Source organism: Apium graveolens, chromosome 1 (assembly GCF_009905375.1).
Source record: "Apium graveolens cultivar Ventura chromosome 1, ASM990537v1, whole genome shotgun sequence".
Taxonomy (NCBI): domain Eukaryota; kingdom Viridiplantae; phylum Streptophyta; class Magnoliopsida; order Apiales; family Apiaceae; genus Apium; species Apium graveolens.
In genome coordinates, this window is record NC_133647.1 from 179,744,438 (window position 1) to 179,769,363 (window position 24,926).

The following is a 24,926-nucleotide window of genomic DNA, read 5'->3' on the forward strand; positions in this document are numbered from 1 at the left end:
TAGGTTGGAAGAACTTTTTCTTATCAATTTTCCAAACTTGTTCCTGTTTGATAAAGTTCTCCTGAATCTTGTGGAGCTCTACATGAGTAGTTGAATGAAGACCTTGTAAATGTTTAGTACTCAATGCAGTGACTCTAAGCTGAGTTTTGAAATCATCAGAATTTAACATTTCATAAGTTTTAGTCAAGTGCTCAGCAAGATGCTTGTCAGTTAGAACACATGAAACTGAGTTCCATTCCTTAGTCCACTCCTGACCTGCACGAGTTTCACTCCAAGGTACTGGTGCTTCCCCGGTAACAAACTTCTTAACCAGTTCAGACTTAGGAAGAGTCTGTTGAGCAGTATGTCTTGAAGGACCTGCTTCATCAGCATCTTCAGTGGAGCAGCATCACCAGTATCTCCAGCATTTGCAGCATCAGAACTTAAAGAATCAGTATCTTCTGATAAGACAACAGTGTGAGTAGCAATGGAAGCTTCAGCATCCTCTAATTGCTGATCTTGTTCTAAGTTCTGATCAACAACCATATCCTGATGCTCACCTAAATTCTGATCATCAGCATCTTGATGCAGAGAAGGTGTTGTTGATAACTCTGGAATTTGAACAGCATCAGTAACAGGTGTTGTGGAAGGAATATTTGTTGTTGGAGCTTCTAAGAGAATTACTGCAGGCACAACCAAGTTTTGAACATCAATATCAGCACTTGTGCCTGGATCAACAGAAGACACAGAAGGTGTGTGAGCCTTTTCAGAAACAGCTTCCTGAGATGGAGTTGATGGAGAAGAAGTGACTGGAGCAAATTCCTTATCTTGTGAGATCAGAGATTCCTGATCCCTTTCCTTAGCTGCTTCCTCTTCATCATCTGAAACTGGCCTATTTGCCCTCTGTTTCTTGTATCTCTTTGTTGATTTGGATTCCTTGGGAGTTTCAGGAACTGTCATTCTTCTAAGCCGTTTGAGAAGCCTAGATCCCCCAGTTCCAGAATCCTTCTGAGAAGTCACTTTCTCAGCTTCACCTACAACAGGTTCTGAAGTAGGAACTTGTTCCTCAGTATCAGATTCATCTCTCAGTACAGTCCTCCTCCTCTTTTGAGGTGTTTGAGGAATAGTTTTTGTCCTCTTTGGCTTGGAGGATAAGGGTTGAACAGTCTGTGAAGTAGAGAGAAAGGATTTGAGATAAGTCCTGAGGGTAGGTTGAGTAGTATGAGTGGTAGGTGCTGAGGATGATGGTTTTTGGGTGTTTGTGGTTGGTTGGACATCAGAGTAAACAGATCTATAAGTATCAGGATCAACATTTACTAGGATCTGTTTTACAGACTAAGGAATCTGTAATGGTCTAACCACTTTTTTCTTAGTATCAGCATTTACCAGATCATTAAAATATCATTTTGCAACTCTAAAAGGTGGGGTTGAGGAACTGACTAATTGAGGTTCATCAGTACAAAATGTATATATAAGTTGACAGAATCTAGCAAAATAGACAATATTTCTATCCTCTGTCATCCTATCCCCAATAAAACCAATTAGTCCAGTTGCAAAATCAAAATGAGTTTGATGGATAATAGCATACCCTATGTGCTGACTCAGAATTAGGATAGCATCAAAATTCCAACATTTGTTTCCAAAAGTTTTGGTGATGCAGTCAAAGAAGAAACTCCATTCTCTTCTGATATTAGCCCTTTTTAACTGCCCAAGCTTTGCCAAACTCTTTTCATATCCCAAATCAGCCATTAACTCCTGAAGTGCTGATTCCTCTGGAGTTGAAAAATTACAATTTTCTGGGAGATGGAGAGCTTTGCGTATTGTACCAGGAGTGACTGCATAAGATGAATCACCCACTTCAAAAATAATACTGGGAGTGCCATATTTACCACCATCATCAAAGTGCCCAGTCCGCCAAAACGTCAGAACTTGTTGACTCGAAAAGACTTCAGGCTGTGTTAATGCGTACCCAATCTCACTGTGTGCAAGAAGATCTTGCACAAAATGCAATTCAGATGGAGCTTCAGCATGATCAAGAATTGCAACATAGTTGTTTGGAACAAACTTAGCTCCATCAATGATTAAATCCTTAGGTGCCATGTGAAAAATTGAAATTCAAAAGTGCCTGTTAGGTGTTTGATAAGATGTCTATATGAAAAACCAACGTGAGAAGAAGGAGAGTAAAAGTAAGTAAAGAGAAAAAAATACGAAGAAAATAAAGGATTAAAGAAATCCTCTCTCTGTTGTACTTATACTCTGAACAAAAATGTTACCGTTGGACACCTGTTAGACATGCAGTAATAACGGATAGTTACTAGGCTCGAGAAAACAGGAATCATTACTTACCCAGTTGCCTGTTTTCAAGGAAAAACCGTTCCACTTACCCAGATATTCCATTAAGCAAGGTGAAACAGTTTTAATTCAAAATTGAAACCGTTGCCACTGAGTTAATTATTTTTCACTGCATCATTAATATTCTGAAAGTAAATCACGTAAAAATGACCAAGATAAATTAGATGAGTAAGTGCTGATTAAAAAAAAATCAGAACTTAAATTAAAACAGAATTTATATGGTCATCAGAATATCAATCAGGATTTATCAATGCATTACCAAATATCTTAGAGACAAAATCTTGAAGCAAACATAAAATTCATTAATATATCAAGAGAATACATTTATGAAATAGAAATTACATCAGTACTTATACAAGATTTCCCTAAGCTACTAAACCTAACATCAACAGCCTTAGTCCTAGCTAAAAAGCCTGACAAAACTGATGATGAAGAAAAACAGGAAGAAGACAAGATTAAATCATTTCTTCTTCTTCCTACTCTCGACAAACAGAATGGCGAGTCTGATGATTCGCTCTTGCTGGCGGAAAGCTGCCAGTCTTTCCTCCTCCATTCGCTCCAGATGGCGATGGTAATCCATATAGAAGAACAGGAGGTTTGTCAGTACCTCCTGTGGGACAGAGTCCCATATCTCCTCAGGAATGGCTGTGACATGCCATTCTTGCTGCCAGTCGGCACAGCTTAGCTCCATATTGAAGTTTTGGTAGTTCAAAAACATGTTGTATCTGACCATTGTGTTTTTGAAAGAAAAAATATGAAGGTAAGTGTGTGAGAAAGAATTTGATGGGAAGGCTGATGTGAAGTGGCTGCTTATATAGGCAAGAGAATGCCAGGAGACGTAAAAGTTTTTAATGCTGACAGGTAGAATTAATTCTACCTCGTCTCCCTAGACTTTGAAAAAGAATAACATTCATTGGAAAGAGGAAACATGGTTTAAAGCGCACAAGAAACAAGTAACAGTGGACTGTTCAAGTACAAATACCATTAACCCTAACCATAGTGACTATTAATCTTCCACTTCAACATATTCAAATATTAACTGAGACTGTTATCAAATTTTATTCACAGATAAGTCAAGTAAAATATTAGACTGTAATATCAGAACTTAACAGTCATCAGAACATAATTTCTTAACTCGAAAAAGGAATGCCTATCTTAGTAATTCCTCATACAAGTTCTGAGTTATACTCTTCAGAACTTAATCATCAGAATATGCAATCAGAGCTTGTCCTCAGAATTTGTGCAATAATGACACAATGATTATTTATCTAAAATAACATAGACCTCCACAGAAATTTTCATCATTCAGATGGAGTGATTAGTGTGTGCATTAAGCTAAATAACAGACAAAGAGTAAAGTCTGATTCACTTCAGTACATCTTAGAAATAAGGCATAACTAAAATTTTACTAAAGAGCTGTCATTTTCCTGAAACCTACTGATGAATGAGTTCATGCTTGAGTCCACCTCAACTGTTTTGTGCTAATTTTATGCATCTTTTGAAATTCTATTTTACAGTGGCTTCTCAGTGTAAGTGAGTCACGACTGCTTATCAGAATTTATGCTATTATCAGAGTATTTCTCCAGTAATCATAGAGTGTGAAAAGTCACCAAGAAAATATTTTGCTTTTCTAATGCATATTTACTTAATACCAGCAATGCACTTGGGTCGTCCCTTCCACATTTTTACTCTAGATCTCAAAGGAGTACCTGATTTATTCTTTGATCATTTTGCTTTTTCTTTTGATAAGTGAGGTTTATCAGCACTTAGTACATTCAGCAGTTTTACTAGTATCAGAACTTAACAGATGAGTAGCATTATTCTAATTTGTGACTTAGTAATAAGATAAACAAAGTAAACTCAACTAAGCTCAATTATTAGAATTTGCTAGTGTCATAAGATTTCCACTGAAATAATTACTTCTTACATGGAATCATTTGTTTATTGAAGACTACTAGGTCAGTATCTAGCACAGTTATCCTCATAGGATTGAATAGTTACTTGGACAGACATATCACTTATCAGAGTTTAGAAATATATATCAGACAACAATCAGTACTTAAACGCGTATTTCAATTAATCACAGAATAAACAAAGAGATTACATTCTGTAAATACTGATCATAAAGTCTGATGTATCAGAACAAAACTAGACAGATTTAGAAGAAGAACCTGAAATCATTCCAAGTTCATTTACCAATCTTGTAAAAGTGGCTTCACATAGTGGTTTTGTGAAGATATCTGCTAGTTGTTGATCTGTTGGAACAAAGTGCAATTCCACTGTACCTTCATCCACATGTTCCCTTATGAAGTGGTACCTGATGCTGATGTGCTTTGTCATAGAGTGTTGAACTGGATTACCTGTCATAGCAATAGCACTTTGATTATCACAGTAAATAGGGATTTTGAAATATGTTAACCCATAATCCAGTAACTGATTCTTCATCCAAAGAATCTGTGCACAACAGCTTCCTGCAGCAATATACTCTGCTTCTGCAGTTGATGTGGAAATTGACTTTTGTTTCTTGCTGTACCAAGAAACCAATCTGCCTCCAAGAAATTGGTAGCTTCCACTTGTGCTTTTCCTGTCAATTTTGCAACCTGCAAAATCTGCATCTGAGTAACCTATTAGTTTAAAATCTGATTCTCTAGGATACCATAATCCCAGAGCAGTTGTTCCTTTAAGATACTTAAAGATTCTTTTCACAGCTGTTAAGTGAGGTTCTCTTGGATCTGCTTGAAATCTTGCACAAAGACAGGTAGCATACATAATATCAGGTCTACTAGCAGTTAGATAGAGTAGAGAGCCAATCATACCTCTGTAGTCAGTAATATCTACTGATTTACCGGTATCCTTATCTAGTTTTGTTGCAGTGGCCATGGGAGTGGATGCACTTGAACAATCTTGCATTCCAAATTTCTTCAGCAAGTTTCTGGTGTACTTGGTTTGACAAATAAAAGTGCCTTCTTCATTCTGCTTGACTTGAAGGCCCAGAAAATAGCTAAGTTCCCCCATCATACTCATCTGATATCTTGACTGCATTAGTTTGGCAAACTTCTTGCAAAGTTTGTCATTTGTAGACCCAAAAATGATATCATCAACATAAATCTAGACCAGAAGTAAGTCCTTTCCATGGTTGAGGTAGAACAGTGTTTTGTCTATTGTTCCTCTGTTGAATCCACTTTCCAGAAGAAACTGAGCTAAAGTCTCATACCATGCTCTGGGAGCTTGCTTAAGTCCATAAAGTGCTTTATCAAGCCTGTAGACATAATCTGGATGTTTGGTATCTACAAAGCCTGGAGGTTGTTCAACATATACCTCCTCCTCCAATTCTCCATTGAGAAAATCACTTTTCACATCCATTTGAAAGACCATAAACTTTTTGTGAGCAGCATAATCCAAAAATATCTTTATGGCTTCTAACCTAGCAACTGGTGCAAATGTTTCATCATAATCAATTCCCTCTCGTTGAGAATATTCTTTTGCAACCAGCCTTGCCTTATTCCTTGTAATTATGCCATCACTGTCAGTTTTGTTTCTGAATACCCACTTTGTACCAACAACAGATCTATTATTTGGTCTTGGCACTAGGGTCCAGACTTTGTTTCTTTCAAATTCATTTAACTCTTCCTGCATTGCTTGCACCCAATCAGCATCTTGAAGAGCTTCTTCAACTTTCTTTGGCTCAGACTTAGAGAGAAAAGAATTGTAGAGACATTCATTTGAAGTACCTGTTATAGTTCTGACACCTGCATCAGGATTTCCAATTATCAAATGAGGTGTATGTGATTTTGTCCACTTCCTTGCAGATGGAAGGTTGTCTCTAGAACTGGATGCTCTCCCATGATCCATGCTATCTTCATTTTCTGATGCTCCCCCTGAAACTGTGCTCTCTGAGTTGGATTCTTCAGTATTTAGATTTTCAGCACTATCAGAACTTGGCTTATCAGAACTTGACGAATCAGAACTTGAAGAGCCAGATGTATGTTCTGATATTTCTTGAGCTGTGGTAGGATCTTGAGTATGCTCCCCCTGCATAGGTGCATCTTCCCTTGGCGTAGCCACCACAGTTTCAATAACATCATAGTTTATTCCATCAGAGTTTACAGTATCAGGACTTAGACTATCAGGAGTTTCAGTATCAGAATTTGAGTCTTCATTTTCAAATCTCAGCTGATCATGGTCAATGAAATCTTCAAGACCAGTAATCTTCTTGTCATCAAAAGAGACATTGATAGATTCCATGACCACTTTTGTTCTCAAATTATAGACTCTGAAGGCTTTTGTGGAAAGTGGATATCCAACAAAGATTCCTTCATCAGCTTTTAGATCAAACTTTGATAGCTGTTCAGGATGAGTCTTGAGAACAAAATACTTACATCCAAATACATGAAAGTATTTCAGATTTGGCTTCTTTTTCTTCAACATCTCATATGGTGTTTTTCCATGCTTGTTAATGAGTGTTGCATTTTGAGTAAAACAAGCAGTCTGCACCGCTTCAGCCCAGAAATAGGTTGGAAGCTTTGCTTCTTCAACCATTGTACGTGCAGCTTCAATGAGAGTTCTATTCTTCCTTTCAACAACTCCATTTTGCTGTGGAGTTCCAGGAGCAGAAAATTCCTGCTTTATTCCATGGTTTTTGCAGAACTCTTCCATTATCAAATTCTTGAACTCAGTGCCATTATCACTCCTTAATATTTTCACAGAATCTTTGACCATTTTATCCAGATGTTTGACATGATCAATCAAGATAGATGCAGTTTCACTTTTTGTGTGCAAGAAATACACCCATGTGTATCTGGTGAACTCATCCACTATGACCAACGCATACTTCTTCTTTGCAATTGACATGACATTTACTGGACCAAATAGATCAACATGTAGTAGATGATAAGGCTCAAGAATTGATGATTCAGTCTTGCTCTTGAATGAAGATTTTCTTTGTTTGGCCTTCTGACAGGAATCACAAAGACCATCAGTAACAAATACTGACTTTGGCAGTCCTCTCACAAGATTTTTCTTGACCAGTTCATTTATATTGTTGAAATTTAAATGAGAGAGTTTCTTATGCCAATTCCAGCTTTCTTCAATTGATGCTCTACTCATCAGACAGATTGCAGAACCATCAGTACTTATTGAAAGCTTAGCTTCATAAATGTTACCATGCCTGTATCCTTTCAGAACAACTTTGCCTTTAGATTTACTCACAATTTCACAGTGATCTTCAAAGAAATCAACATGATAACCTCTGTCACAGATTTGACTTATACTCAGTAGGTTGTGTTTAAGTCCTGAGACCAGAGCTACTTCTTTAATTATGACATTTCCAAGATTGATATTGCCATATCCCAATGTTTTTCCAATGTTGCCATCTCCATAAGAAACTCCTGGGCCAGCTTTCTCCACAAAGTCTGATAGCAGGGCCTTATTTCCAGTCATATGTCCTGAACATCCACTGTCCAGAACTAGAATATTTTTCCTGTTGCCCTTTGTTTCAGCAGCTTCAGAACTGCTCTTAGCACTTTCTTTATCAGCATTTGCCATCAATGCATAGTTTTCCTCACTTTCAGAGTCTGAGGTGTCTGTCCAGCTTTTCTGCTTTGTGACAAGAGCCTTGCCTTTGTCACCCTTTACCTTCTTGCAATCAGGAGATATGTGGCCTTTCTCACCACAGTTATAGCATTTAACATTGGTGTAATCTCCTCTGTTAGACTTTCCTCCTCTGCCTTCAGATCTTCTGAAATTCTTCTTATCAGAACTTATGCCTTTTCTGGAAAACTTCTTTCCCTTCCTGAACTTCCTGTATGCAATCTTTGTGATTCCTTTCACCATAAGAGCACATAGCTTCATCATCTCCTCATCAGCATCAGTCTCAGGCAAGCTTTCAGAATCTAAGTCATCATCACTTTCAGAACATGATGACTCAGTTTCAGACTTTATGACGAGAGCTTTACCCTTGTCTTTCCTTGAGGAAGCTACTTTGGGGAATTCTTCTTCAGCCTTAAGAGCAACTGTCCTTGACTTTCCTCCTTTTCTCTTGCTTCTTTGTTCCATCTCAAGCTCATGAGTCTTGAGCATACCATAGATTTCGTCAAGAGTTGTTTCATCAAGATTGTAGTTGTCTCTTATTGTCGTTGCCTTCAAATCCCAACATTCAGGAAGAGCTAACAGGAACTTAAGGTTTGAATCTTCAAGATCATATTCTTTATTAATCAATGACAAATCATTCAAAAGTTTGACAAATCTATCATATAAATCATTCAATGACTCATTAGTCTTTGAGTCAAAGTGTTCATACTCTTGATTGAGTATTGTCTTCCTGTTCTTCTTAATTGTGTCATTTCCCTGACACCTTGTTTCCAGAGCATCCCATATCTCCTTAGCAATCTTGCAGTTGATTACCCTGTTTGACATTACATTATCAATGGCACTATGCAGTAAGTGTCGTACCTTGGCATCCTTAGCAATTGATGCTATATCTTCAGCAGTATAATCACTCTTCTCCTTTGGTACGGTCTTTGCTGCTTCACCTGCAACTGCAACTGCGAGCTTGGTTGGTTTGTGAGGCCCTTCCTTGATTCTATCAAGGTATTCTGGATCTGTTGCTTCCAGGAACATGGTAATCCTTACCTTCCATATGGGATATTCAGATGGTCTCAGTATGGGAACCCTGATAGTCTCGTACCGACTTTGAATTTGTGGCTTCGGAGGTTCTTCAGTTTTAGTAGGCTTAGTTGGAGTTTCTGTGTCAGACATGATTGTGTATGGATCTTTAGCTGTATGTGTGTTAACAGATAAGCTCTGATACCACTTGTTAGGTCACACACACTGTAGAGGGGGTGAATACAATGTATAATACAATCAAATCGAACTTTAATATATTAAGTAACAGAAAACAAACTTTATTGAAACAATAAACTCTGTTACAGTATGGAACTGTTACCTCTCAGTGATGAACAAATATCACGAGAGCTGCTAGGGTTACAATGAATAATCTTCTCGAATATATGATAACACTTATAGTGTAAACCCTATGTCTGTGTTTATATACTACACAGTTACAAGATAATCGCTAATTGATATGGAATATAATTCTGCTTCCTAAAATATATCAATCAGATATCTTTTCTTCCAAGTATTCCATTCTTCACATAATTCCTTCTTCATGCATATCTCTTCTTATGTTTATCTCGATCTTCTTTCCTTTAATCAGCTACTGTCCTTCTCTGATCATCCTTCAGCACTTAAGTTCTGATATCTAACTTTTGATGATTATCTCCTGATAATATAAGTACTGATATCCTTAAGTCCTGACTTCCAGTATAAGTACTGATCAACAGTTAAGTACTGATCAACAGTTAAGTACTGATTTATCCTGTTAAGTAAGATCTGAAATCTAAACATAAATTATATTAGCCATGACATTATCAAATATATCTAACATGTATCATGTTCGTCATACAAGTTTACAAAATATGTTGTTCATCTGTTAAAACCAGGTTCATAATTTACTGAATATATCCGGATGGATTCTCGAGGAACAAGTACATCAGGTATTCATATCCTTTATCAGTTTACTTATAATAACATCATTTTGCAGATATCTGATTTGATCATGATTTTCTTATAGGTTAAAAATGACGTGTTCGTGGACGCAATGTTGAAAATGTGTTTAAAAATCCATCAGAACCAGAGAATCAAGGTAGTGTACACTTTAATTCCATTTCTGATTCATTTAGTGAAAGTGATAATGATGTTTATGTATTAATTCAGTTGTCAAACGTCGTACGCGTGGGAAGAATGTGGACAAGAATCTCACAAATTCAGCGAACAGATATGATACACATAAGCTTTCTCTAAAGAATTTCAGATTGGTTGATGTGTATATACGTTTGACAGACCATGTTATGTAACATACCATGTATCTTCTCCGATTAGCATATGAGTAATAATAATGTACATTGTTATACATATATTTGATGTGCTTATGTTAATAAAACAGGTCATTCTGTAAGAATTCCGTTATCAATTATTGATCAAAGCGTGACACCAGAACAGGGTATTGGTCTCATTATTTATCCGCCTGATTGTTTTTATACATGGATTGATAAATGTGTCCTGAAGTTTCTATTAACATTCAGGAATAAGACAGCTTTCGAAAGGTGTGTTTCATAGCGGAGTTGCTGCAAATCTGGAAAGCAATAGAATAACATCAGAGTACATCAATGGTATCATTCTTCATCCATTTTGATTGTTATTATACAGTTTTTGTAATGATGTCTTCAGTTTGCATATATGTGCCATGTTGCTGTTAATAATAAAATAGGTCATTCTGTAACAACTCCGCAATCAATGATTGATCAAAGCGTGACACCATAACAAGGTATTTGTATCATTGTTTATCCGTCTGATTCTTTTAATACGTGCATTTATAATTGTGACTTGAATTTTCTATTAACTCAGGAATAAGACAGTTTTCGAAACGTGTTTTGCATAGCGGAGTTGCAGCAAATCTGGAAAGCAATAGAATGACATCAGAGTACAATAATGGTATCATTATTTATCCATTCTGATTGATATTATACATTTTTTCCAATTTTGTCTTCGATCATTTATTATATACGTTGTGTTGTTGTTAATAATTTAGGCCTAATATATTGTTAAGATCATCAATAGGTAAAATAAGGATGGATTTTACCCATTACTACTGATTAACAACTTCATGCAGGTACTGTTTTATCTCAGTTTACACGTTTAAAACAGCAGCCGCAAAGTGTTCTAAAGAGTCCTCTTTCAATATTTGATGAAAATATATCTCCTAATATTTCAGCAGCCTCAAAACCAGGTTAATTTTAAAATAGTTTGATCAACATCTTATTCCAGCCTATTAGGAGATGTTGGTCATGTTTCATGCTTCCATTTATTTTCCATCTTCTATGTAGTGCGAAAAGTAAGAATTCGTTCAAATAATTTGAACAAACAAGATCTCGGTGTTTTTCGTAACACCTTAGCAGATGGAGAAAGCAATAGAATAACAACAAAGCACAATAATGGTATCATTCTTACTCAATTCAGAGATGTATCATACCTTTTTATAATTGTGCCATCAATTTGCCTATATCTGTTGTGTTTCAGTTAATAATATAGGTCATCCAATGAGAACTCCTCTATCAAGAACTGATGAACGTGTGCCACCTAATATATCGTTAAGATCGTCAAGAGGTAAAATTTAGTTGGATTTATTTCACGATAACTATTTTTAACATCTAATTGCCATAATTTATAGCGGAGACATGCTTCAGGTAGTCTTTCATCTCAGAATTCACGGTTAACACAACAGACACAAAGTGTTCTGCAGACCTCTCTTGCTGAAAATCTTGAAAGCCACATAATTTGTTCAGAAGAACCTAATTGTATAATTCTTGATATATCTCATTTTTCTGATACATCTGTTATTAAATTGCTTTTGAAATTGTGGATTTTGTGGAAATAGTTGCAGCAATGAACAATAGATCTATGATGCAGCCCGTTGCGGTAAAAAAATCACAATCTTGTCTGTTGAGTCCTCTATCAAGGTTTGATCAAAATATATCTCCTAATATTCCATCAAATTCAAAATCAGATTAATTTTCATTACTTTCATTAACTTCTTATTTCAGTCTATGTATGAGTGTTTATCAGCGCAGATGCTAAAGTATGTTTCCCATCTTCTATGTAGTGCATAAAGTTAGGATTCGTCCAAAGAATTTCAACAAAGAAAATCTAGGTGTATTTTGTAGCACCTTACCAGATTTGAGAAAAATATCCGGACAATGTACGTAATCGCCTAATATTCAGTTTTCTTCTGCAACTAATACACAATCATCAGGTAATTTTTTAAACAATAAAATGCAATTCCGGATGTATCAGTTGATTACGAAATTATGTCAAATTCTAAAAATTTTAGTATTCAGTAAAATATTTTTTCAGGAATGTATTCCTCTTCTCGGACAGGTGAACAAAGTACAAATAAATTTCTGCGCATAATATCGCCAAACGTTCATGTCAAAGGTATCAAATTTTGCGGTTTATTCCTGAATTACAAAACTCTGAAGGATTATTTAAACAATGTGTCATGTTTAATACTCTGCATCTACTAATGTATATCATGCTGAACATAATAGTAAAAATGCAGAAATTCAGAATATTAACAGTAGTGGAAACAGTTCTCTCATATTCTCAATTCCTGAATCCTGTGTGACAACCGTTCACAAACAAAAAGGTGTCAAAAAAAAATTGTTGCTGACAGTGAAGAACAACAGAATCCTTCAAAAAAGTTTTGTGGAAAACTATCACCAGGTCCTTCGTCGTTCAATACAGCAAATATAAAGAGTACAATTGAAAAAGGTGAAAGTTCTAGGCAAAAAAATTTAATGAATGAGTTCAACGATGTTGATGACAATGTTACCATCGACAGTGATACAACATGTGGAGGTATTAATTATTTGTTTTCGAATAATTTGTTTAATTCTGCAGGACATTAATAATTATTTTACTGTCTGAAGCATCACATACTTTTGCTTAATTATGATTTTTAAAATTTTACATTTCTTTCAACAGATATGGCAAGTGATATTGAGGATATTGATGAAGAATATTTGAGCAATAATCAATCTATGTGGGATGGATACTTGGATCTTGGAGCTCCTGATAAAATCTGTTAGAAGTGTGATGCTGTCATGTGGAATCACGAAAAAAACAATAAGAGTTATCCTAATAAGCCACCAATATTTTCTCTTTGTTGTAAAAATGGTCAAGTCGTACTGGATAAGGAGAAACAGCCTCCTGAACCTCTGGCTACTCTCCTTACTGGTGGTGTTCATTTTAAGTATTTCAAACAAAATATAAGGTTTTACAATTGCATGTTTGTCATGAGCTCTACTGGAGGAAAGATTGACCATTCAATAAACAGAGATGGTGCGCCATATTGCTTCAAGGTCCAAGGTGTTAATTACCACAATATAGGAAGTCTGGTCCCAACTGACGATAACACTCCAAAGTTTTGTCAGCTTTATATCTATGACATAGATGACGAAATCAACAACAGGATCAATACAGTTAATGGTGGCAGGGATGCTGTTAATGAAGAAATTGTACAATCTTTGTTGCATATGTTGGATGAGCATAACATGTTGGTTAAAGGTTTTCGTATGGCTCGCGAAAGGGTTAGGCAAAATGCAATAGATGAGTTTAAATTGGTTATGATTTCATCGAGTTCAGCAAGTGGCTGACCAAATCACATTGCTCCATCAAATGAGGTAGCAGGATTAATTGTTACTTCTTCTTATGCAAAAGGCTGTCGAGATACTGTCATTGATTCTAGAGTTGACAGATTACAGAGGATTTTTGGGACCGATCCACGTTTCATGCAACTTCAATATCCATTACTTTTCCCTCACGGAGATATTGGATATTACCGTGAGATCCCATTAAATAGACTTGTGAAGCATTCTAAGAGAGACATAGAAGTTACCGAATCTGAAGATCATGACGAAAAAGGTGCTAGAAAGTATATTACAATGAGAGAGTTTTATAATTATAAACTAAAGATACGTCTTTCAGAAGGTACAAATTTTCTATTTAACAGAAGTATAATTTCTCATTCAGCTGTTCAACTTTATGATAATTAGTTTATATTCGATTCATTTATACCTTTTATTGTAACAGGTTTGATACCACATCTTGGAGGTCGTTTATGGCAGCAATATGTTGTGGATGCTTTCACCGCAATTGAGCAGTACATATTGGACTAGATTAGAGACCATCAAACTACTATAAGATATGATCTCTACCATACTATCAGAGATGCAATGCAAAAGGGAGATAGAAATCCATCCAATATTGGTAAAGTAATCATTCTTCCCGCTTCATTCACCAGAAGTAAGCACTATATGACTCAGTATTTTAAAGATTCATTAGTAATATGTCGAACTTTAGGACATCCTTCATTGTTCCTTACTATGTTCACTAATACAAAATGGCCCGAAATTCAGGGCATATTAAAACATATGTCTGGCGTTGATGTTGCTGATGCACCTGATGTTGTAGCCAGAGTCTTTAAAATGAAGGTTGATCAAATTATGGATATGATTAAAAAGAAAAAGTGTTTTGGCAGATGTATAGGAGGTATCATTTTTGCTAAGTTTTTTTATACTCATTTTATTATTCCTAAATTGTTCTATCAAAATGCACTTTTAGTATATATTTTGCCTGGTACTAACCGTTTTTCTACAATATTTCCATAGTGATGCATGTAATTAAATTCCAGAAGCGTGGATTACCTCACGCTCATATATTAATTTGGTTGCAGCCCGACGATAGACCTAAAACAACTAAGCAAATTGATAATATGGTATCAGCTGAAATTCCCGATCCAAAAGTTGATCCAGTCGGATATAATGCCATGAGCAATTATATGATCCACGGACCATGTGGTCCTGATTATACTAAATCTCTATGCATGGTCAAAGGCAACTGCATAAAGCATTTTTCTAAGCGGTATTTTCATTAAGATCCTTAAATTATAAATACTTTACTTTGTTAATACCTCCAATTTTATTACCAGTTTTTTACAATTTTAAATATGTTTTGTTACAGGTATAATTCTCATACATTTTTTGATGAGTGTGGATTCCCCATATATAAAAGAAGGAGGACTGGAATTACCATTAATAATAAGGGGGTCAATCTTGATAATCGCTTTGTTGTCCCATTCAATCGCGATCTTTTGGTGCATTTTCAATGTCACATGAATCTAGAGATTTGCAATAATTCAAGATCATTAAAGAACCTTTTCAAATACTGTCTAAAGGGTCATGACACGACAACAATGTGTTTGAGGAAAACACGTACTAGTACTTCTGCAACAATCCCAAAAAAGCACCAAAAGGTCCGATTGATGAGGTAAAACATTATTTGGATGGGAGATATGTTTGGCGTCAGAAGCATCTTGGAGGATATTTGCTTTTGACATTCATTCCCGTTGGCCATCGGTAGAGAGGTTGCCGATACATTTACCAGGCGAGAAGCATGTTTCGTTTAAGGCTGGAGATGTCTTGGAGGATGTTTGCGACAAGGCAATATAAAAAAAAAACTAAGTTAGAAGCATGGTTTGATGCAAATCAGACTTTTCCAAATGCGAGGAATTATAGTTATTCTGAATTTCCAAATAAAATTACTTGGCATCCTCGACCTGGTATCTGAAAAGAAAGGAAAAGAGGAGATGTTATTGGGAGACTCTCTGAAGTGCATTCATCAAGTGGTGAACTATTATATCTTTGCATGCTGTTACTTAGGAAGAAAGGTTCCAGGTCTTTTGAAGATCTTAAAGCTGTTAATGGACACATCCACGAAATATTCAAGGAAGCATGTGCGGCCCTTGGTCTTCTACAAAATGATAACCAATGGCATGAAGCAATTGTCGATAACTCCCATACATCATTGCCTCCACAATTACGTGCAATGTTTGTCAATATTTTAGCATATAGTCCTATTTCAGATCCACTTAGACTTTGGGAAGCTAATTGGCAATGTATGTCAGACGATATTCTCATCATCAGGCGACATATGCTTAATGATCCTCATCTATACCTATTAGACGAAGATTTGAAGAATTATGCACTTGCAGGTTTATATCTCATTATCATACTACATGAATAATTAACATAATTTTGTTTTAGATATTATATGTAGTATACTTTTAAACTAACATAACACTTCATATATATATATTTTTGCCCGTAGAAATTGAAAAATTGTTTAATGACATCGGGAAGAGTTTGAAGGACTACGCGACAATGCCATTTCTAAGTGAAGTTTATTTTAGCAATGCTGTTAACATACTACTCCAAGAAGAAACTTCATATGATAAAGAAGAACTGAAAATTTTACATGAAAAGAATCATGGAATGCTCAACCCTGAACAGAAGAACGTTTACGATTCTATCATACAAAATATTTATAATAAGGCAGGTGGTGTTTTCTTTGTATATGGAAGTGGAGGATGCGGCAATACATTTATGTGGCAGACATTATGTTATCGCCTTCGTTCAGAAGGAAAGATTGTGTTTCATGTTGCCTCATGTGGAATAGCAGCTGTATTGTTGCCTGCTGGTAGAACTGCACATTCAAGATTCCATATTCCTTTGAAACTTGATCAGGACAGTACAGCCGGAATCATACATGGAACCGATATTGCAGAATTAATCCAACAAACTGATTTGATCATTTGAGATGAAGCACCAATGCAACATCGTCATGCATTTGAATATGTTGACCGTTGTTTGAGGGATATAATGTCTGCTATTGGCAAAAGGAGATCAAAGAAGCCATTTGGTTGTATCACAGTAGTTTTTGGCGGATATTATAGGCAAATTTTACCCGTGATTCCAAAGGCATCCAGAGCTGAAGTAGTAGGTTCCACCCTCAATAAATCAAAGATTTGGGAATTTTTATAAGTATTTTTACTTGAGCAAAATATGCGGCTTCATGCAGCAAATACAGAAATGGAGAATAAGGTTATAGCGGATTTCAGTAAATGGCAGCATTTAGTTGGTGATGGTAAAGTTGAGAACTTTAGTCCTGATGCAGACACTGGTGAAATGCTAATAAAGATTCCAGATCAATATGTTGTTCATACAACGCAAAATCCTATAGAAAGTCTTTTTGAAATTACTTACCCGGATTTTCTAAGAAACATGTCTTCACATTCTTATCTAAGATCAAGAGCTATCCTAACACCAACTAATATTGTGGTGGACGACATCAATAACAGCATTCTTGAGAAAATTCCTGGAACTCTACACACATATCTTAGTCAGGATTCAATTAACGATGCTGGTGATGAAGATAATGAATTCAGATCAGCATTTCCAGTAGAATACCTGAACTCATTAAATATGCCTTGCATTCCTAAGCACGGGTTAAACATCAAGGTTGGCGTCGTTGTCATGCTTATGAGAAATTTAAACCAAATTATGGGATTGTGTAACGGCACGCGAATGATTATGACATCCTGCAAGAAGAATAGTATTGAGTGTGAAATATTATGCGGATCCCATGTTGGCTCAAAACATTTGATCCCGAGGATAGAGATGATTCCAACATATACCGGCTGGCCTTTTGAGTTTAAAAGAATTTAGTTCCCACTCCAGATTTATTATGCAATGACAATTAATAAGAGCCAGGGCCAATCACTTGACACAGTTGGTCTATACCTTCCCAGAGCAGTGTTTTCTCATGGCCATGTCTACGTTGCCATCTCAAGAGTTACAAGACCAGAATGTCTCCACATTCTCATCGAAAGTGATGATGGTACCACCACAAATATTACATCAAATGTAGTCTATGAAGAAGTATTTTACAACCTACCGAGCATAAATGATGAGAATGTATCAGATTAGTTATTTGTATTGCACATTTACAATCCTGACTAAGTTACTCATCATTTTATTATAATTGGTAGTTTGAGAAATTATTTGTTATTAAATTAGAATTACATCAGGTCATATTGGTTATTGATGCTCATATGCGAAGTAAAAGTCAGATTCTCGAATAGTTTTTTATGCATATCAAATTCTCAATATAATTAGATGTGATATGTTTTATATTGATAAGGAGATATTATGATAATCAGAGAAGATTATGGGATAACAACAATATCTATCAGATAATTAACTCATATTTAAATATTTGTTTAATATCACGTTTATGTTACTAGTTGATCTTTTATTTTAACACAATCTTTTTTTCCATGCTAATATTAGTGTAAGCTGTTAAGGATCATCCTACAATTCTAATAGATATCTATTGATTGAGATTTTCATGGACTAATTATCAGCCTATCACCTTAACTATAAAGATAGTGTATATCTTTATTAAAATTACAGCCGATTGTCTTAAACGCTCCACACATTCAGATTTTTTTTGCTATACATCCAACTCACAAACTAATTTCAGAGTTCATATGGCAGAACATCCAAGTATAATTACAATTCATTACCTCTTTGTTGATATTAACATTTAACATACTCCTTTATTGATAACATCTATTAACTTTTTCATTACTCAGATATGCAGGACCATCATCATTTATCCAATCTGGATGGTAATCATACTGCTTGGACTTTGAAGGTCCGTGTGACAAGAATGTGGGTATCAACTAATCGACAAGGTGTTTTAGTCAGGCACAATCTTATTCTATTGGACTATCAGGTTTGATTGAATAACTATATGACTTATACCACATCTATAATTGTGTTTTCCAGCCTCTATCCTAAGATTTTCTTTTTTGCAGAATAATCACAAACTTGCAATTGTTCCACCAGCTCTTTGGAATTTGTCTGTCTTTATCATTCATCTTGGCACATTGTTACGTATCAGAAATGTTCAGGTTCTTCCGGCTGGTGGGTTTTTGAGACCTGTACGTTCTGCAAATTACATCATGTTTCTTCCCATCACTATGGTGGTATTGGAACCTGAGGAAATATCGAGTATACCGCGCCATAAATTTGATTTGGTTCCTGTGACGCTCCTATATAATTCTCTTCATTGTTCTGCTCTCGATGAGCTTCCCATTTATTCCACTGGTATTGCGTATTAAATTTTAGAACAAATCGCTTACAATTTGTTGTTTTTAACTTTAAGTTTATTGTTGTAAATGTTATTGGAATTGTTGAACTCCTGCAACCAGTACAATCTATTATGACAAGATTTGGTGAAAAGGAAGTGTTATGATTCAGAATTTCAGATGGCGTGTAAGACTCTTCAATAAATTTTTTGACAATTATAAAAATACTACGCCATCCTCCAATTTTCATATTTTACGTATTAACACTATTGAACATCCATAAGTGTTTGACGTTTTATTATATTCATTTTAGGAGGGCCATCCAAGTGTGTTTTAGCGGTTTTTTGCCAACAAATTTTGAATCATTGTACCAAGTTACTGAAATTGAACCCAAAATTGTGATTTTGGCATCTGTTAGAGTCTTTATGTATCGAGGTTAATGTCTTATTTTTTATATTAAAAACCTTTAAAATTATAAGTCTTCTCATAAGTTATAGAATTTCTTCTAGCTCTTAAATAATATATATTTTTCGCTCTTAAAAACAGGAAGAGCGCAGATCAACAATATTCCGTTAACAAAGCTTTTTGTCGATCTTCATTATCCTGATGTCTTTTATTTGAAATAACTAAATATAAATTATATATTTTTGAATTTTACATCATTTTTTCATATATACGCTTATAATTTTTACATACTTTGCAATATAGGTTGATGGACATTTGATAAATCCAAATTTGACGCTGCAGAACCATTTCCGTTAATGAAGCTTGAAGACATTTTATTTTTACTGCATTTCTATTAAATTGATGAGACATGTCGTTTTTCAATTGTTGGAATACTGATAAACTTCCTGATTCAACCGCATTGTCGTATTTGTTTTTATTAAACTTATTTACCACGCTATGGATTATTTTATAATTTATGTGTAAAACATAATTCTCTCAGTATTTGTCTTTATTAAATGTTGGAACAATTTTGATCACATTATCTCAACTCAATAGTTTAAATAAATACATTAATTTAATATTTATATTCTAAAGTTCTGAAAAAAGATGTTATATATAATTCCATTTCGAAAGAATCAAACAGATTCTGTTATAAATATTCATATCATTTTCATATCTTATGCACATTTTTAAATGAATTAGAGAAACAGACAGAGATATGAACAAAAATATACAAGTTAATAAAAAAATGGATTTAATAACACTTTGATTGTGATGATTGAATTAATTTAATTGATTAATCTTAATTAATTAATTAACTCAAAATTTAAAATATAATATCCCGTTACATCTAAATTGTACTTATATATTCAAGAATAATATTGAATAGATAGGAAGATAATTGATGATTAATGATATAATCATTCAGGATTATATTGTTGTCGGTCTTTATCGTACATATTTAAAAAAAAGTATCAATTAACATCAACTTAACAGATTGAATAAGATAATTGATGAATAATTAGAGAATCAATCAGGACCATATTGTTGGAAGTCTTTATCATACAGTTAAAATAGAGTATCAATTAGCATCAATTTACCAGTTTGAATAGTAATCATAACCTATCAAGTTGCATATGTCATTTGCAAATGCATTTAAATTTCATGCCTTGAGATAAACATCAAACATACTTTGACACTAAAAATAAAATTTTAGGTTTTCTCTCAATTTGTTCTCTCTAAAAACATCATTGGTTGGTACGAACTGATCTAATATGTTATCATTATTTCTTCATCGTGCATGCTGTCAATTTTTGTTAATATTTTGTAGGTTTTAATTCCTCAATTGTTAATGTTTGACACTTTGTTTAATTGACTTGAACAAAAGCTTCAATGGAGTCTGCAATATTTAATCTTATTGAAGACCTTGATCAATCGACTACCAATTGGAAGATTAAGGCTAGATTATCTAGGATGTGGACCAGCGTTAGCTCTGAGAATGGATCAATCAAAGGATATAATGTCATTCTGCTTGATGATGATGTAAGTCTTATGTTGTAAAATTTTATTATGGTATTACGTAAAATCCTACCTTCTTTTGTATACCAAATGTAACATCTTTTTTTTGTTTTAGAATAATCACGTCCATGCATTTGCTTATCCCAATATTTGGAATGGATTCAAAACTCCGGTGATTGAAGGAGGCGTTTATGTTTTTGACCAATTTTCTGTGGAAGATGCTGTCGGTAATCTGAAGCCTGTACAAGCTGATATCTGCATCAGATTTTCACAATATACTACGGTCACCGCTGTTGAAGACGATGGCATGATTCCTGCCTACAAATTCGAATTTCTGGATTTAGGTGATCTTTTTGCTGAGGCCAGCAAATATCAGCCACAACAACAGCCTGAATTTGCTATAGGTGACCTTAATATAATACTCTTTTGGTTCAGATTATTAGTTTTTTAAAATGCGTATCTTAATATTTCACTGAATTTTATCTTTCAATAAATTAAATATATTGCTCTGTTTAATTTAGATATAATTGGAGTTATTGAGGATTTTGAACCTCTAACGAAACTTGACACAAAATTTGGCATGCGAGACATTGTCAAATTCAGGATTTGTGATTCCAGGTTTGCCAAACGTATTATTATTTATCCTGTAATTATAATTATTTTTTGAGTCCGCCTCTAATGTGAAAGTTGTATATCCTGAAATATATGTTCATTTTTAATATAGTAATCAACATAAAGTCAGTGTTTGGGGAGATCTTGCTGTGTTGGCCAATAATATTTATACTAAGGAACTCCAGTCTCCAGTCATTGCAATAATAACGAGCACAAAAGTTACAACTTTCATGATTAAGTTCTCTTTAACTACTTAGTATAAATGACCTTTACATTATACAACAATTTCCTGAACTATATTGCTTTGATTTAGATACTGTGCAGATTGGTACTTTGCCATCTTCAAAATTGTACATCAACCTAGATGATGAATCTGTGACTGATATGATGATGAGGTACTAGGATTAAGAATTATAATAATTACATAATTACAGCACGTTTGCATGTTTAATAACAGTTGATAGGAGGCTGAGTTAATAAACATCAATGTTTACCTTTGTAGGTTGAAGGGGGAGGGATATTTGTCAAAGAGAGAAAAATATCTTAAGGCGGCAAAATCTGAATTTGTTCAAACCTTTATGGAAAGAATGACATTAAAGGATCTCAATAAAAAGCTGACATATGATGACTTGAAGGTTTTATAACCTTTATAAAATTTGCACGATACAACCATATTGAATATGATTTATTTTTAAATCTGTACTTTTTTCACTTCAAACAGAAAAGGATATACACCACGTTCTCAGTTGTTAAGGTGGATGAGGATGTAGCATGGTGGTTTTACAGTTTTAACAAATGTCAACAAGAGGTTGAGCGGCTTGACAGGAGATTTCGATGTAGTAATTGCCCTCGCATAATTCCAGTTGCCCCTAAAAGGTTGAACAAATTAGAGTTATATCAAAAATTTATTATGCTTTACTCTGTATTTAAGTCAACTTTCAATACTTATCACATAATTCCTTATAAATTCAGGTTTCGTATCATGGTCCTTGCCGAAGATGATACATTTTTATGTAATGTTATGCTCATGGACCGAGCTGCTAGAAAATTTGTTGGCACAAGTGCAACAAAAGCGTATAATGATTTTGAGAAGGTATAAATTCATTACAACAAAGTAGATCCAATGTAATGTTCTAAATTATCAATTAAAGTGTTTAATAATTATTACATTGTCTCAGGCTCCTAAAGAAGGCCTTCCTCGGGTACTTAAAGATTTGGTTGGAAAGGAAGTCACTGTCATTATTCAGTTGAACAAAGCAAATGTAACTGAGCATAGTACCATATTTGATGCAAATGACATATTTGACACGACTACGCAGAGTCCAAGTCCATCTGAATCTGCACATATATCAGAATCTTCCTCCATCAACTTTTTCGTTAATGTAAGTTTGGTTTTTATATGTTATAATACTCGAACCATTATAATTTTATAAATTTTAGTCTTCCAACAAATCTTTATAAAGCGTAATTGTTTTTGTGTTAGTCTGTCGATCTTGATGCCAGTTACCAAAAAAATTAAAAAGGTAAGATACATTTATGCATTGTATTTTATATTTTTGCATTAAATCACTTACATTCCGTTCATTAATTATCCTCATAAGTTGTAAAATAAGTTATTTTTCTACGTTAAATTTAAAGGATTACATATTGGTTTTGGTTCTTGACGTAAGTCTGAGTTACATTACAATTTGATATGAATTGATTGGTATAAATATATTAATAAGTACCTATATTCTATATTTTTTCTGTTATTTTGGTCATATTATAAGAATTTTTAATTTGATAAAATTTGCAAGAGAAGTAATACAGCAGTTTATCACTCAATTATTTTGCTTGATGTTATGTACGAAAGCTGGATTGGATTGGTGTTTAGCATTTCTGAATTTCGTTTTAAATAATGATCATTATCAAGTTGTTATCATCATATTCTATCTTTCATAACTTTGTTTTCCGGAATTGATGCAAATGAATTTTACAGATTAGACAAGTTGTACGTACTATGATCCAGTTTCTTTCAATTTCCAGAATTTCTATAATAATTTCCTTTAATACTTTATATCATTATTAAGGATTGCTTCATATATTTATCTAGGTAATCCGGTACTTAGATTCATGTTTTTAGTTTTCTTTAATTCTATCCGTTGTACAAATTATTAAACTTAAGATATAAAAGATTGATTAAATATTTATACTCCACAAGTACTCAATCAAACTTTTCGATAAACATACGATAAATTGTAAACATACGATATTATTAAACTTTTCGATAACCAATTATTAAACTTATGACTTTATATTTTTTTTGGTAGTTAATCAGAAATTGTAAACATACGATAAAACAAAATAATTTCTAACTACTCTACAAAAATATAACAACTTAAAGCCAGTAATTAAATTACAACAAAACGTTCCGAATCAATAAAGTGGTTACACAACCATAGTAAATTAACATGTTAGAAAAACATGATGAGAACGAGAAGTAGTAGTCTGAGACATTAACATAACCGAAAAAACATAGTCTTAAAGCTGCTTATATGGGAAAAACATCTCAAGGCCCGTGTGGGAAAGTCACCAGAAAAACTACAGCCTGATCTTCTTCCAACAATTGAAATACAACTATTTCATGTAATGAGATCTCATTGTCTTTAACAAACTGATTCCAGCTACTTGAAAACCTAAACATCTTCCCCGATTTGACAACACCGACATACCAACTCCCGGCAGCAGTTCTCAAATTTACCATGTCACCAGCTATCCATTGTCCATTTGGTGATTCAATGTAGCTCGGGATATACTACAATACAAATGTAAAAAATAAGTACAAGTCAAAGTATTAAAAAAATAGGGCAACTGTGTTATAAAATTTTATAAAATATTTTCGTACCACTCCATGAGATGTGTTGTCCACATTGGATGCTGTCATGATATGGGTAAAAGTCATGTTCTCATTGTTGTGAACATTAACTTCCAGGTTAAAAGGAAGTTGAACAGGTTCATCAACAATCTCCATCTCTGACTCTGTAGTATAAATAACATTAAATTAAAAAAAAATGAATATGTAAGTTTAAAATTAATTACATGCTTTGTATAGTAGATATAACCTGAACTTTCAGAATCTTGGTCAAGCATCATTGCTTCCACATTAGAATTATCAAATATCATAACAAAAAAGTTTCCTTCACCAAAGTAGGTAAACAAAACTTTGTCAATCTCGCTCAAACCATATTCTCACACAAGATCTTCAATGCCATACATCTTTCTCTCAGTTTTGGAACACGTTCCTTCATATCGACTTCCCATTTCTCATGTAGAACTGGACTTTAGGTGGTAGCAGCTTCCCAAATGCTCTTTAGAAATGTGCAGAAATTGGATATCAAAGATCAAAGATTAATAAAGTACCAGCTTTTATATT

At 34.2% G+C, this 24,926-nt stretch overlaps 1 protein-coding gene across 1 annotated transcript; it reads left to right on the forward strand.

The window, feature by feature from the left end:
- The first annotated feature begins 13,049 nt into the window (after positions 1 to 13,049).
- On the forward strand, positions 13,050 to 16,601 carry LOC141712392 (uncharacterized). The gene is made up of 8 exons (XM_074515315.1): positions 13,050 to 13,584; positions 13,666 to 13,935; positions 14,038 to 14,107; positions 14,174 to 14,438; positions 14,681 to 14,868; positions 14,968 to 15,273; positions 15,666 to 15,997; positions 16,114 to 16,601. Exons 1-8 carry the CDS (start codon positions 13,050 to 13,052, stop codon positions 16,599 to 16,601), a joined length of 2,454 nt encoding a protein of 817 aa, XP_074371416.1.
- The last annotated feature ends 8,325 nt before the right edge of the window (positions 16,602 to 24,926 follow it).